The following is a 16,225-nucleotide window of genomic DNA, read 5'->3' on the forward strand; positions in this document are numbered from 1 at the left end:
CCTGGTACTGACCGTAGGCTGGTGGTTTTTCTCCGGCTTTCCTCCACCTCCAAAACTGGGCACGTCTTTAAATGACCATGGCTGTTAATAGGACGTTAAACAAACAAAAAACAAAACAAAACAAAAAACAATAAAAAAAACAAAAACAATGTACATGTAGTTACAATGTAGCTGTTTTTTTTCCCCAAGATGGATAGCAAAAAGGATGTGCACATTGATGTGGTAAGACTTTATTACGCAAATGAAAAATCACCAACACTAGTGAATAAGTTTCTGAGAAAAAACTGCTGTTAAAAGGCGCAAGAGATCATACAGTCAAAAAGTAACAGAATGGACAGCAATGAGCGTTTCGGGAATCTTTTCTATGAGGAGGATGGAGACACTGTTAGTGGACATCTGATCGATATTTATCCATGTTGATGCGTAATTTTGTTCCCGCATTAAAGAGAAAAGGTATTGATGAGATGTGGTTTCAACAGGACGGTACCACCCCACACATTGGAAACATAGTCCTAGAAAGGCTAGGTAACACATTTGGGGAGAACTGTATGTCATTGTGCTCTGATACCGAGTGGCCACCTCATTCGCCGAATTTGAATCCATTAGACTTCTCTCTGTGGGGATATTTGAAGGAACGTGTCTATTCACCTGCCACTCAAGACGTGAATGACTTGAAAGCAGCAATACATAGAGACAAGGAAAATTCCAATTGACACCTACAAAAATGTTACCAGAAATAGAAACATGTTGAAGGTTATGATTAACAAAAAAGGAGGACATCTTGATCACATCATAAAATGACGTTACACGTTGTATGATTAGTAAAAATGACGTCGCTAGAAATTTTTTAATTTGGCATTAATTTGGCAAAGCTGCTATAATTTTTTGAAGTTTTATTGAAAATAACACATTTATAAAATTGTATATTTCTCTTTAATCTAATATATGTCATATTTCCATACCAAATGTTTTATTGTTTTTATCATGTCGAAAAGTGTTTTTGGAACACCCAGAATATGAGCACATTTGAGAGATGTCTACTATCAAAATCTGGGGTTGGCCCCTTTGTCTTCCTACTTAGAGTCAAAATTGAAAGAGCACAATGAAAGACCCAAGGGGAACCTACTAATCAAGTGCGAGTATTTCTCAAGAAGTAGTAATGACCATGTTCAACTGGCAAAATCCAATATGGCTGACTGTCAGCATGTTTTTCATATATATATCCACAATAAGACAAGTACATCTCATCCCAAGATTTGAAATTACTGATTATTACTAATATTATAAGCACAAGTAACAAGAAAACGCACTCAAAATCACTTTTTTATTTTTCACAATATTTTTCTCAAAATACCAAACAAACATTTATCACATTTTGTAATCTTTTCCATGCATCACATCCACACCATCTAACTAAAACTAAAACAATGGTCGCATAAAATAAAATATTCACTCACACTCCCTCAAATATCTCTTCTTATGTAGTTACCTAACAATTAAATATACAATCCCATATTATAATTTAAACACTTGATACAGTACTCATTGTAACAAATGTTATGATGGAAACACCAGGTACGGTTGTCATAGTAACAAACATACGATGCAATCACTACACAGGGTTGTCATAGTAATATGTTGTGCTGAAATACTAGGTAGGGTTGTCATAGCAACAACTGATTTGATGGAAACACTTATTAGGATAGTGCAAAATAGCAAAATAAGATTTGGAAGAGCTACCATAGTAACAAACTAGCATTGAATAAACAGTAAAACCTAAGCTTGTTTATAAGAAATCCACATAACATGAGGAAATATTTCATAACATCTGAAATTTGTTTTAGGATCTTAAATATATAGAGGTTGAGCCAAATTTTGGGATTTTAGTTTTCTTTGATAATAAACAGAAAAAATTCTTGTAAGCATATCCACAGGCAGCATAAAAAATGAAAAAGACCATTCTTTTTAAATTCAAAAGAGAATGAAACACAGAATAACTATGTTATATTGGTCAGTACATAAATCGTAAGTTACAACAGATTTGAAATCTTTCTCTAACCTGTACTTATTATAACTACAGGGTATCTAATCTGATGACCTCTCATACAGGTTTCCTCTGGGTCATAATTACCAGACACACCAGGAATGTTGCCATCAATGGTATATATATACGTATATCATTATAGTTCACCATTTGAAGATCTAAAGTAACACACACATCTATTTCTATTCCAGAAGACACCTTCACATGATACTTTGAAGTTTTATACAGTTAACTTAAATTACATATACAAGTCTATAGGTTTAGGCTCTATTGTCCTTTGGACCAGTGTTACATCACATGTGCCTCATGTAATAGTCTATTAGTGTTGAAAAAGCTGCAAACCCAAGAGATCCTATTGCGCCGGCTTTGAGTCCCGCTGAAAACAGAAGGAAGTTACCGATTAGTAAATATCTAAATGAACAACAGTACCACAGGGCGTACCAATATATGCCTCTCCAATACCAAAGCGACACAGATTCTTGCATCAAAATGCTAATAATAAACCAGAGTTAAATGTCATGGTAACAAATCCTATCAAGTCTCATAGACTTCAGTTTAAAACAAGCTCAGGAGACCTTTGGACAAGATAAAAATTTAAAATGCCGTTCAGGAAAACACAACCAGAAATGTACTCTACATAACATGGTTTAGCCCGAGTTTCCTCTGACCCTGAAACCATGCCTGGTGTAGGAAGACATGGTGTCAGGGCTAGAGGAAACTCTGGCTTATCATGGTAAAGAGCCTAAAAAGCTTTAAAGAGGTAAGTTAAACACTGAGAGAGATATCTTCTCTTGAGAATAGTTTTAAGTTTCAGGTGAATATATAATAAACATGAATTAAGCAACATATTACACAAATGTTTTTTTAACAAATTGTCAAATGAATGTAAACAGAAATATTTCAACCAGACTTTCAGAGGACCTATTATATTACCTCAAATGGAATGAGAGAGGAAACACTTAGTCACATTTTGGTGAGTTTTTATCTTGTCTAACAATAACCTCTTCTAATTCCCCCCATCACTACTCTTTATCACAAGTTTCCATTGATTCTATACGGATAGTTATCTCCCTTGTGAAACAGTCAAACATGTACTGGACAGGTTGTATCAGGAGGAGGTATCTCCCTTGTGAAACAGTTAAACATGCACTGGACAGGTTGTATCAGGATGAGTTATCTCCCTTGTGAAACAGTTAATCATGTACTGGACAGGTTGTATCAGGATGAGTTATCTCCCTTGTGAAACAGTTAACCATGCACTTGACAGGTTATATCAGAAGGAGTTATCTCCCTTGTGAAACAGTTAACCATGCACTTGACAGGTTATATCAGGAGGAGTTATCTCCCTTGTGAAACAGTTAAACATGTACTGGACAGGTTGTATCAGGAGGAGTTAACTCCCTTGTGAAACAGTTAATCATGTACTGGACAGGTTGTATCAGGAGGAGTTATCATCGTCCTTGTAGCTGTATAGCACAAGTGGAAGATGTTTGATCTGTATGTATACTCAGTATAATCTCCCTTTTGTCTTACCTCTGATGCCCAGGACACCACCAACAATTCCTCCAGACATTGTCCCATTAATCAGTTCTGTCTTCCCACGGTACTGTGTAGAAAAGACAGCAAAACTTCAGCAATATTATTATGAAAATGCAATAAAAGGACATTTCTAACTTAGTTTGGTAATGTGGAGAGGTTTACACATATAGAGTTTACTTCAAGTTAGTTTAATTAAGTATTGTTTAACTCCCTATGTAAGAAATGCTAGTGTTTTGGGATGGTGCAGTATGTTTGTGTGTCTCCCTGTAAAAGCGCGGAACTGATGCAGACATTATAGTGCCACCTCACTGAAACATATTGCCAGGGCAGGGCTCAAAGTGGCACCTATATTAGTGGCCATGGTGCCTTAAATTCACCATTGGCGACCAGTTATTGACCTATAAGGCGCCTGCATGGCCACTAAAAAATTTGTGAAAATATGCGATTTGGATGATCTTTTAAAGGTTGCTGTCAATTCTAAAATAACGTTTACAATTGAAAAAGCTACAGAGATTTTACACTGAACTAAAGAATTAAAAGATTTTGTTTTTAAATGTAAGACAACTTGGCCGGGCAACTAACTTGTGCTTAGATTTTATGACTTGGAGGCCAAATAGGCGAACAGTTAAAAATATCCACTTTGAGCCCTGCTGATCCAGCAGGACACCCCACCTGGTCACATTATACTAAAACAGGCAAACAAGTCTTCCCATTCCTATAATGCTGAGCAGGAGTAGCAACTACCATTTTACAGACTCTGGCATGTCTCGGCCAGGGGACTGAACCCCAAGCCTTCCTCACAGGGGCGAATGCTCAACTAAAGGCCAAAAGTGAGAAAGTGTCAAGGGAGACATGAGGAAGAAGAAAGTTGTTCTGAAAGAAGAGAGAAGATAAGATCCAAAGACAAATTCCAATACCTACTTGAAAGTCCATCACTATTCATTATCAGGCTAATTGAATTCTATAGACAAATATTTTTGGTTGTGACTCAACTTAATTAAGTACCATGAATTAAAAAATACAACCACCATAAATTTTGTCCTCCATGATCAGTGATGATACAAATACAAATCTACAAATGTGCATGAATTACGAATCAGTACTGGTGATGCTTTACAATCTGTAAGGGTTATTTCCCTTCTATTAAACAAGAGGTCTATTAGAGAGTCTGCATTTACATGTACTTACCTGGATATTTCAGTAAACATGGCAAAATACTCTCATATAAGTTATGATACAAATATTTTCCAACTTTTCGAGCTGCCTCTCCAAACAATGGTTCAAAACCAAATTTGGACCCAATTATGTCATACTTAAGGAAGAAGAATTTTTAAAGTGTTTTGCTACATTTTTCATATTGAGTCCCACCCCTCTGGCACGAAGGAGAGCCACATCCTCTCTTTATACAACATTGGATCTCCTTTGCCCAATAATACTGCAGACCAAATTTGATCAACATCCATTCAGTTATTAAAGACAAGTAGCGATTTAAAGGATATTTCTGAATTTATCTTATTGGGTTCATCCCCTACTGCCTCAAGGGAGCCACACCCTTCGTTTATAGAACATGTACATTGAATCTATTTTGCCAAATAACACTGACCAAATTTTATCAAAATCCATTCAGACATTCATGACTAGTAGCAATTTAAAGGAAATGTTGACAGACAACAAAAGACAGACGCTACACAGTGGCATAAGCTCACTAGCCCATTAGGACAGGTGAGCGTGTGAGCTAATTATGTAGACACAAGAGACTTGTCGCTGTAAATCAGTAGGGCTTATGTCAAATTATCTTCATGTACACTGTATTATTTCCTTGTCTCAATATATCTTGTGTTAAATTGTTTTAGATTTTCAGTGTTTTAGGGTAATTTTAGGTGGTTTGCTGATTGGAATAAATCATTCAGCTGCCCAGTAACATCGTAACTCACTACGATATTTACTGTAATGGAAACATACTGATTCAATCAGACATTCTGTTGTGGCAAACATGGCTCCAACAATGGCAAAGTTTTTTCCGTAGCTCCAGGAACGTGCTTTCATTTCTTGTAGCACCATCTTGGTGGTTGGAGTTTCTGTAGACATGGTTGACATTGGATCAATGGACGCAGTGAACAATCCAAACACGCCTCCCAAGGCAAACCCTGAAACACAATTAATACCAGTACTACTACAGTGAGAGAGAGAGCAATCATTTTACTCCACCTTTACTCTTAAAGTAATTATTGTACATCTTGGCATTTTCTAGATAAAAAGATGTTACATCCAACTACATGTAAAATTAAAACAGTCACTCAATATTACACAATAAATGGACTATTTCAAAGGTGGATATATACTACATGTATAGAAAATGTATGGTATTAAAGGACAAAAGTGCATTTGTTTCCAACAAAAACATTCTTCTTCATTTTAAGAAATAGCTATTATAGCGATAAATACATACATAATAATACATGTAATATGACCAGCTGTTAACAAATGTCCAACCTGTGGTGGTCTGCAAGCCAGTGACACAACAGTTATCTTCTTTTTTTTTCTGTATACTACGACAGATTTTAAAAAATCCATGTCCTTTCGCTACCCAGTTGTTTCGGTACTTGTGGAAGTTGTTTAGGTACTTACAAAAATAGGTTGGGTACTTGCATATAAGTGTTATTTTTACCAATAAAAAACTTCTTTTTTTTTTGTATGAAATACTGTAAAAGTGGATATTTTCTCGCGTTGAAATTTTCGCTCAGTCAGCTTCCAAACTGTTTGCGGTTTGGATATTTTCGCGCTGTCAGTCATGATCGAAATTTTTTTTTGCGCTGCGATGTGATTGGGCATTTACTTAAAGTAAGATTTTTTTTCTTCAAGAAACTCCATTGAAAATTCACTTCGATCAGCCCAGTAAGATTACCAATACTTTGATCAACATGTTAATTTGATGGATGTGTGATCATTGCAGTACGTCTGTGACACAAAATAAGTATATATGTCACTTATGTTAGTGTAGAAATACACCACGCTCGAGACAGCTGATTGCAACTTTAGGCCCCGACAATGTATAGCGATATATATATACGATATCAGTACTCGTGATGTATGGCAACCTAATTAAGAAATCATACATGTATTGTCAAATATAGTGTTAACTTAGTAATTTGATTATTAACGGCGACTGAACATCTCTTAATTATTGTCAATTATGGTAAATATTACCTGTAAACCTCCTCCCTCACGGTAAGTGAGGATCGGCGGCCAGTCATGCTGAGTGACGTGATAAGCATTCATGTCCAGTCAAAACAAACACAGGTGTCTCAATTAGCGATGGTTAATTTTGCAGGTATTAAATAATTTTGGTAGATATGTAAATACAACTGGGCAATTTAAAAGAAGACATTTTGATGTTCTGACCTAAATCTCCAACATATACCTATTTCTACAGTAGCCCTAGGCCTTTCGTAAACAAACTGTGACAAATGCACTCAAGTCTTTGAGATGGGGTACAGTCGTTTCGGTACCTGTTTATTTGGTGGAATTATTTGCGTGTCAATATTTTCACGTGTTATTATGCCCCATGGCTATATTTTCCTCAGAATTGTGAAAGATTGTTAAAAAAAACAACCATAGCGTGGCAGTATTACGTTTGAAGTGTGATGTTCATGATTAATATTGTATAAACAAATCAGATTGTAAGGTGAAAGTTAAACAACCAACAACCAAACAACTCTTAAAGTACCAAAGCGACTTTTAAAAAATACTATGCCGACTTCCAAAAAGTCCCGAAACAACCATTTTTTTGAACTACCAAAACGACCAGGTACCGAAACGACTGTACCCCATCTCAAAGACTTGAGTGCATTTGTCACAGTTTTTTGTTGTCTTTGGAGGTGGCATTTGTTAATAACATTTTTCGACTAATATGATTAATAGATGATAAAATAACAAGATAAAGTCAAAATTGTCTGGTGTTGGGGCCCCTACACTATATACATTGTGTCAGGGTCAGAAGAAACTCGGGCTATACCGACAGATGACATGTGTAGCAAGTGATTAAGAATCGTCTACCTACAATACTTACACAGACATCTACAAGAAGTAGTATATTGGAAAGGAATATTTCAGTAATAGATAAAAATATGTACATGGTTGGGGATAATTCTAGCAGAGGATATAGTTGATATTCAGTCAAAATATTAAGAATTCAATATCACAATTTATTCTTGTTCACTAGTTGATTCTGAATTTTTTTTTTAAATTTCAACCTGTTTCACCATTGAGTTGCGTGAATTATTTGACATCTTAGTATCTTACCCATTACTCCGCTGGCACAAAATTTGAAGGTGCAACCTTCGAAGAACTTGGTGATCATGACTTCTTGTTTGTGCAGTGGAAACCTTGGTATACCACCAATGACGATTGGAGCTTGATACCTACGAATTCCATGATTCCCCCCTAAAACTTCCCTTGACACAACGGCTAACAACTCAGCAGGGTTAGTATTTGTACCGTCCTTAGAAGAATCATGCTGCCCTGTGGGCGCAGCCATTTTGAATATTTCTAATATGGAAAATTGCCGGAATTGTACATCCGGAATACCATGGATAGATACTACTACTGTATGCCTAATATTTTTACTCTATAAGTATTTCCTGCCTTTTGAGAATTTTTCAATGAATTTTTGGACTTTGGATTTTAATGATTTTCTTTTTTCTTTTTGACAATGAGAATTATTAGCTCCTTCATCTGATAATATTTGTAACTATTCTGTCGTCTCCAACTTCGGTCAGATGAACCAGGTGCCCCTCGCTCCTGTTCGTTCACTGATGTCCAGACAACGAGCTAATGACTACGCAGTGGAAATTTGATAAGTTAATTATCGTATACTAGGCCTACATACGTATATTACACATTATGAACCAATTAAGTGATTATAGCAGCTCGTGTAAACTAAACTTGAATCCCGTCGAAATACTAAATATAAAACAAAAGTAATGATACCAGTGCAAATTCACTAAATATAAAACAAATTCAATACATAACCTTGGAAAGCAATATATTTCTTGTACATGCGGCAGAACGATTTACCCAAAAACACCCAAAAACTACCCCAAAACACCCCAAAACTACCCAAAACCATCTCACAACATCAACACATTACATGAAAACGTCATTAGAAAATGATATGTATATATTTAACATATCGAATACAGTTATTGATACCTTCTTTTGTTGACTTATCGGCGAGTAGGGTTTTGACGGCGAGATGTTTTTGGGTGTGTTTGGGTAGTTTTGGGGATGTTTTTGGGTAGTTTTTTTTTGTGTGGTTATTTTGTACATGTACTTCACAGACTGGTCGATATCCTTGGTGCTCCGGAGGTCGAAGGCGTAGTGATGGCGAGGCTGGTGAGTAACGAAACATTACCTTTACATCAAAACAGAGTAAATGTATCTCAAATTTATATACTTTATCCTCATGTTAAAGTGTACCCGGAACGAAACCGATATTCTAATATGTTATCCTATGTCACCACCAAAGAAGAATGTCGCAAACCGCATCAAAATCGGTTGGCCGAGTGCCGAGATATCGCACATCGAAGTACGCGATTTGCACCTGTCTCAAGTTTGAGTGGGCTAGTATATGACCGCTAAACAATTACCAGGAGTGAATTACGGTCCACAAGCTCGTCACACCTGTCACTGCACCACAGGTGTCTGTGATTTCTGGCGTTCTTCTATTCGGCACATGCCGATAATTGCTTGTGAGTTGACGCGTTTGGTTTGCATGCACTTCAAAAAAGTTCCGAAAATTGAGCTTGAATTTCATTAAGAATTGCGTTTATACTATAGGGAATACATTTTCAAGTTGTTGAAATCATATACATTATTTTTGGAATCCAGTGAGTTTCGTTTTCCCTACAAGCAAAACAAATTCGTATCTCAAAGGTTTGCCTATAGAATAATTAACCCAAGTTGGTTCATTCATATACCCAGAGGTCTCTGATACACCCAAGATGTTGAAAATTTACTCTTTAAATCTTGTCTGGGAGTTACCAATCTTTCATGGACAAGTTTTATCAAGTTCGGACAAATGATCCGAAAATCACAAATAGCGGTATCTTCGGAAGTGGATTTGCAACGTATCCATTGCTGTTTTGGTTAGTAAAAATTCAAAATTTTCAGCATTTATTTCACATCATGTATGGATTGCATTTTAAACTTCTATTACAAGAAGCAGAGAAGTATTATAACCGAAATCAATATTGATATGCAATAAAACATGCCCTCATAATAATAAAGGCTAAATCAGTAATAAACGGCCCATTATTCAAATGTTATACATGTTACAACGACCCGTTAAAATAGAAAATTATTCAAATTTTACATGTTTTATACGACCCGTTATAATAGAAAATTAGTAAGATGATACACGTTGTATACGGCTCTTTATAATAGAAAATTAGTAAGAAGTTACATGTTATATTTGGCCCGTTATAATAGAACATATTATATGTCCCTGGTTTCGGTAGCACTTGTTATTAACTAATTCACAAATATAACTCAAAAAGTTTATTCAGCACTTACATAATTATTGTCTAATTCGCATTAATTGCCGGCACGTGTTCACGTTTGTTTCTACATATTTCCTATATCGGCGGCTCTGATCCCGTTAAACCGGTGAACGTCACAGGTCAGAGGTCAACGAAACGAGGTAAACGGCTTTGGGCTTCAGGTGTGTTTTCGAGAAAAATCGCATTTACTCTAAAACTAAAGTCGGACTTTCAGCATTTTTAGTTTCATCCTAAATCACATTTTTTAAAGCAAATCGTTCCAGGTACACTTTAAAAAGGTATCGTTTGGTAATTTGAGTTGTTATCTTACAGTTCCTTAATTAATATTTAAATTATATTTATTTATGAGTCTGATTTGTTTTTTCAGTCTGCTGGAATGTTGTGAAGGAGCTAGATCTTCCCTGGTGTGGACTTACGTAAGTTACGAGGATGCCTGAAGGACGTCGGTGCAATCGGCCTGAAGACCACTTGCATGCGTCGATAAGGTTAGTAAACTTAGGGTATAGATGGCATCGTTATGACGAAAAATTATATGTGCATATATAAACTATTCCGTTAGAATATAATATGTATAGCGTTATTAGAATGCCAAAAATAACAATAACAATATCATTGCAAATAATTGGTAAATTTTCAAACATAACTTCATGTTTTCCAGGTGTCCACAGCTACATTCTTAAGCTGTTAGCCCTCCCGTTCCCGCCAGCCAACCAGATAGAGCCAGCCTTCGAACGGATGTCTGCCCAGCTGGCATCAACGTTAACCACTGAGCTGCGCCATTTGGTGGAATACCTGGACCAGACTTGGTTTCGTTGAACGGTTTTGACTCCGGCCAACTAATACGACCAACAACGATGTTGAAGGTATGCATATAAACAAAAATCAATAACAACGGATCTACTCTTCTTTTTGATGATAAAATTTCAATGAACACGAAACAAATTTATATCAAATGTAATAATGATAAACAACATATATTAGTCAAGACAAATCACAAGTACAGAACATCTGCAATTATAAAGATCCTTGAATATTACCATCATATAGCCGTAATACAAATTCACCATTTTCTTGACTTGTTCATGCTGGCATCTACGCATGAACGGGAAGGCCGGGAGAGCCAACTTGCCATTTTACATGATGGTACCACTGCTGAGGAAGTAGGGCGAGTTGGTGGATCTGCAGCTGGTCAATGAGTCCATCCTCGCTCGGCACCAGACCACGACCTACCGCAGGATCCAGGGAGCCATTGTCGACCTGTGGAATCGTCTGGATGGTGAGGACAGGCTGTCAACTTCAGAGTTCCTCAGGAAGGTCGGAAGTAAATACAAGATTCTTCAGCATAGGGACATTATTCCGACAACCTGTGTGAAATTTGGGACATTTATTCGGACATCTGGTCTGAAATTTTGTGATTACATAGTCGTAATAGGGAATAATTTTGTGGAGTTATATGACATTTTGTGATCAGTCATCTTCATTGTAGGACTATTTATTTTTGGTCTACAGAGGAGGCTTTGGTTTGGTTTGGTTTGGTTTGGTTTATTTTGTTTAATGTCCTTTTAACAGCTATGGTCATTTAAGGACGGCCTCCCGTGCGTGCGACATGCATGCGTGTGGCGAGTGCGTATGTGTGTTTTGGGAGGCTGCGGTATGTTCGTGTTAAGTCTCCTTGTGATAGGCCGGAACTTTTGCCGATTTATAGTGCTACATCACTGAAGCATACTGCCGAAGACACCAAGCATCACAATCCACCCGGTCACATTATACTGACAACGGGCGAACCAGTCATCCCGCTCCTAATATGCTTAGCGCTAAGCAGGAGCAGCAACTACCATTTTTAAAGGGAACAGAACCCAAAGCCTTCATCACAGCGGCGAACGCTCAACTAAAGGCCAAAAGTGAGGCGTTGTCAAAAGAGACATTAGGAAGAAGAAAGTTGTTCAGAAAGAAGAGAAAAGATAAGATCCCAAATTTAGTCGCCTCTTACGATATCATGCAATGGGGGCAGCAGGTACAATTCTTACACCCTAGTTGGATTTTTTTTGGGGGGTGCCAGGTCTTTCCAGAACTGATAAATGGAGCTGATGCAACGTCTTCTGGCAGAGTTCTGTGGTTGAATGACACGATTACTGAAAAAAATGCCTGTTTGTGTTTCTGAAAATGGTGTTTGAACAATTTTATAGAGTGCCCTCTGGTTGATCTATATTCACTTGCATCAAAGAATTTGTTTTTTTGTCCAGGTTATCAGCCCTTTCTCTGCGGTATTCCAAGGTGGGCAAGCCAAGGATTTTTAGCCTTTCTGAATATGCCTTGTCCAATAATGTAGGATCACACTTTGTAGCTCTTCATTGTACCCTTTCAATAATAATTTTGTCCTCGACATATAATGGAGGCCATATGACAGATGTATATTCCAAGTGTGGTCGTATTAGAGCCTTATATAGAGTGAAGGAGATTGGTGGGCTCATGTAGGTGAAGGTACGAAATATAAGTGATCTGAGTGGCCTTATTTGCTACTTCCTGAACATGTGTTGAAAATTTTAGACCATCATGGATGTTTAAACTCCAAAATCTTTTTCTTCCTCGTTTTGGTTATTGATGATATTTGACTTTTATAATGGATGAAGTAACAATTCTAAAATACTGGCAGACTGTTGTTGGTGTCCTTTATGACCATATGTCGATACATGTATCCTCTCAAGTTCTTCCTTATAAGAGAGCCCTAAAGGAGGACGAACCACCTGTATGATGCGATGACCAGTTAGCAGGTAGCTGAATCGGTTAGAGCGCGCTTCAAGAGTTCCGCGGTTCTCGTCCTGTGTTGCATGGTATTTTGAAGCATGGTGAAGTGAACGGGTCAAAATCCTATATAGGTGAAGAGAACAGCTGTTCATTTTTCATTTCACCATGAATGTGATGCTCCATCCCCCATGTTAAAGTGATTATTCCTCTAAACTCTTAGTAAAAGGACCCACCTCTTTATTACTCTATATTCAAAATGTAGGCATGACCACGTTTTTTGTAACTTTTCATCGTTCAATTAAAAAACTACTCCCTGAGCTAAGCACAAAGACACACGAGTCCTTACACGTATATATAACACACACAACCAACTAGTCGACATTTTTATTCCAATACAAAACCATCACTATCAGCACAATAGATAATCTATTCCATTGAACCATTTTCTTTTTCCTTTAACAAACAATATCTTGACATAAATTAAAACCTAAATATTCTGTTCTATTGTACAATATATACCATGTACAATCATAATTGTCAAGTAGTAATAACGACAGTACAGACAAAGTAAATTGTCGAATTTTCGAGGCAGTCTGCCCCTTTACCATGTACAATCATATATATATGTACATTATAATTAGGCATTATTCATCCATTTTGTCATTCATACATACGATGATACAGAAACGTGTATTTTATACTCCCAAATCTGAAATAGTTAACATTTAATCATATACCAATATTCATCCCTACCATAGGCTTCTATGTTCAGTTTGATACTGTTTGATACTGTTTCATACTGTTTTTAAGTTCTTTTAGCATAACGAAGTCATTAAACTGCGGCATAGGCATGGCTACTGCCAATGTCCATGCCTGTAAATCTTTAACGCTTTAAGCCTTAGGAAGAGTCAAGGCCATTAAAACTAGGGCAGATAATACAGAAAGTATAGGTAAGACCCCTCCAGAACGACCATCAGTAGTCTAAGGTAAAACCTCTCCAGAACGACCATCAGTAGTCTAAGGTAAAACGCCTCTAGAACGACCATCAGTAGTTAACTTCTAATGAACTTCCTACCTACATAAATCTTACATCTTACATGGTTTGGGTTAATATCACAAAACGTTATCTGAGGACTTTGACCTAAAATGCATGAATGGTGCTTGTGTTGTTCTGTTTCAAAGAAGAAAGTCTACCGTTTATAAATGAACCCAAATGTTTACATATTTCGTCACTGAAACCCCCAACAAATATTAGTTTTGGTGTGATTTTTAACAGGAACAGAAGTCTGACGGAAAGGATCTTCTTATCTGAAACCCAGAACTACTGCTTGTAATTTAAAGACCAAGTCCGAGTGTACTTTTCTGCCCAGTACCACCCTTTTGAAAAGGGGAAACTTTTTGTCACTGAAATCAAATAACAGATTTTTTTTTCTATTTTACTTACCGAAACGAAATTCCTTTTTGTACCCTATTTTAAAAGGACGGGATTTTCCCACTTGAATTAACATAAATATTATTAAATATTATCATACATCTCTAAATGTGTAATTCATCGAACATCATATCACACATTTTAATCATCATTCTGTAAGACTTGATATTTACTTTAAAGTAAGTATCCGCTTAGTTCCAACTAAAATCGTTGTAATTTCCAGGATTACAAACTCGAGCATGGGTCAGTCGAGACTAGCTCACATTTTGTTATAGATGTGACGGAATACCATGAGGTGAAGGAATACCATGAGGTGAAATGATGACATACTCTACATCCACCAATACAGTAAGTAGTTTTCGTCACCTATATGTATATATGGATTACATATATATATATGGATTCATATAAAATACGAAACCTTAAATTCTATCATAATTTGTATCCATTTTACCTCAATATGTAAAAAAATTATTTAATCAATACCATAATCTAATTTCAGTTAATAGATAATAATTTGTATACATTTCAATAGAAATACAATGAAATTTAACATTCTGCATTGTGATAATATTCTGCAATTTCTGAAAATAACTATTACGCTTTGCCCGAAGGATTTCATTAAACTGGAAAATGTCTTTTTCTTGATGTTCGTTTTCAAGAATGCAAACCATGACCTGGCTTACAAAGCGTTTTATCTGTAAATGTTTGTCCATCGGCTTAGGAAAGGTTATATAAAAATTTTAACCATCAAAAAGTTTTTTAAAAGATTCATCAACTTGATAATCAGCAGCATATATCAATGTATCTATGGAAATTGAATGCAGATTATATCAAAATAAATTAATGTTAGTAAATAAAAAAATCTTTAATGGATATAACTTCAAAATGACGGAATATTTTACAATGGCTAACATACACTGCCCCTGAATGAGTATGTGTGGCTGTACACCATATTATAACAAAATACAAACAATGTAGTATACAAGTCTATTACCATGACTTTGGAATACTGAAATTGAAGAATGTACTTACATTGTACTAGATTTCAGCCAGTGCTTATTCTATAAAGCATTTCTTTTCGGCAGACATTATAAAGCTCATACTGTTGGATTTTGGTGTTTATAACTACATAAACACCATGTATACTGATAAATAGTTTAAATAAAGTTATAAGATGAGATAGTCTGATCTGTATACATGAATGAAAATTACACTTGTATGAGTTATAGGATGACACTGCACCTGTACTTCTGTTAATGCTTAGTTTAAAGAACAATTATCAAGCATGTGCAACAAATATTTTACATTTTTATTACAATGTTTGCCTATGTCCATGTTCAAACCAGGAACTATATGCTGTCCTGCTGGGTCTAAATTGGTTCTACTCAAATCAATATAATTAATTTTCCATTGTTTGTACGCAGAATGCGGCTTTCTGATTGGTTGAGATTTTTTTTTCATACTACTATAATTATTTTTTCTTTGTTTTCATGGTAAATACTCAAATGTGATTGGTCGAAAAATTCTTTTCATTCTTCTATGAAAGAAATTCCGAGAATGGCGCGAAAAATGTGACGTAACAATACGATCATTGACGTTGCGTATTGATTTTAGAAAAAGGATCCCATTTAAAACCAGTAAAATTGTACATAAAACATGTTTTAAATTAAAAAATCATTTTCAAAAATTAATTATAAGCGTTGATGTCAATTATTTTTTAGTTTCATAGGGGTATGAAAAAAAGTTTGATTGCAAACTTCTGCAAGAATCATACCCCGATGAAACTAAAAACAATTGACATCAATGCTTAAATGTTGTGCAGTATAAATCTCTGCAAATATTTTATATGCGTGCAAAAAATGGAAAATTGTATGTTAGTACATATGTAACATAATGGAAACA

The 16,225-nt window shown here is 35.9% G+C and overlaps 1 protein-coding gene across 1 annotated transcript; it reads right to left on the reverse strand.

The window, feature by feature from the left end:
* Positions 1-1,306: 1,306 nt before the first annotated feature.
* On the reverse strand, positions 1,307-8,132 carry LOC117332997 (mitochondrial import inner membrane translocase subunit Tim22-like). Its single transcript, XM_033892103.1, has 4 exons — positions 7,886-8,132; positions 5,546-5,730; positions 3,578-3,650; positions 1,307-2,420 (listed from the first exon to the last, which is right to left on the reverse strand). Exons 1-4 carry the CDS (start codon positions 8,118-8,120, stop codon positions 2,338-2,340), a joined length of 576 nt encoding a protein of 191 aa, XP_033747994.1. The 5' UTR covers positions 8,121-8,132; the 3' UTR covers positions 1,307-2,337.
* Positions 8,133-16,225: the final 8,093 nt, after the last annotated feature.

The sequence above is a fragment of the Pecten maximus genome, chromosome 8, assembly GCF_902652985.1.
Source record: "Pecten maximus chromosome 8, xPecMax1.1, whole genome shotgun sequence".
In the NCBI taxonomy this organism is placed as follows: Eukaryota; Metazoa; Mollusca; class Bivalvia; order Pectinida; family Pectinidae; genus Pecten; species Pecten maximus.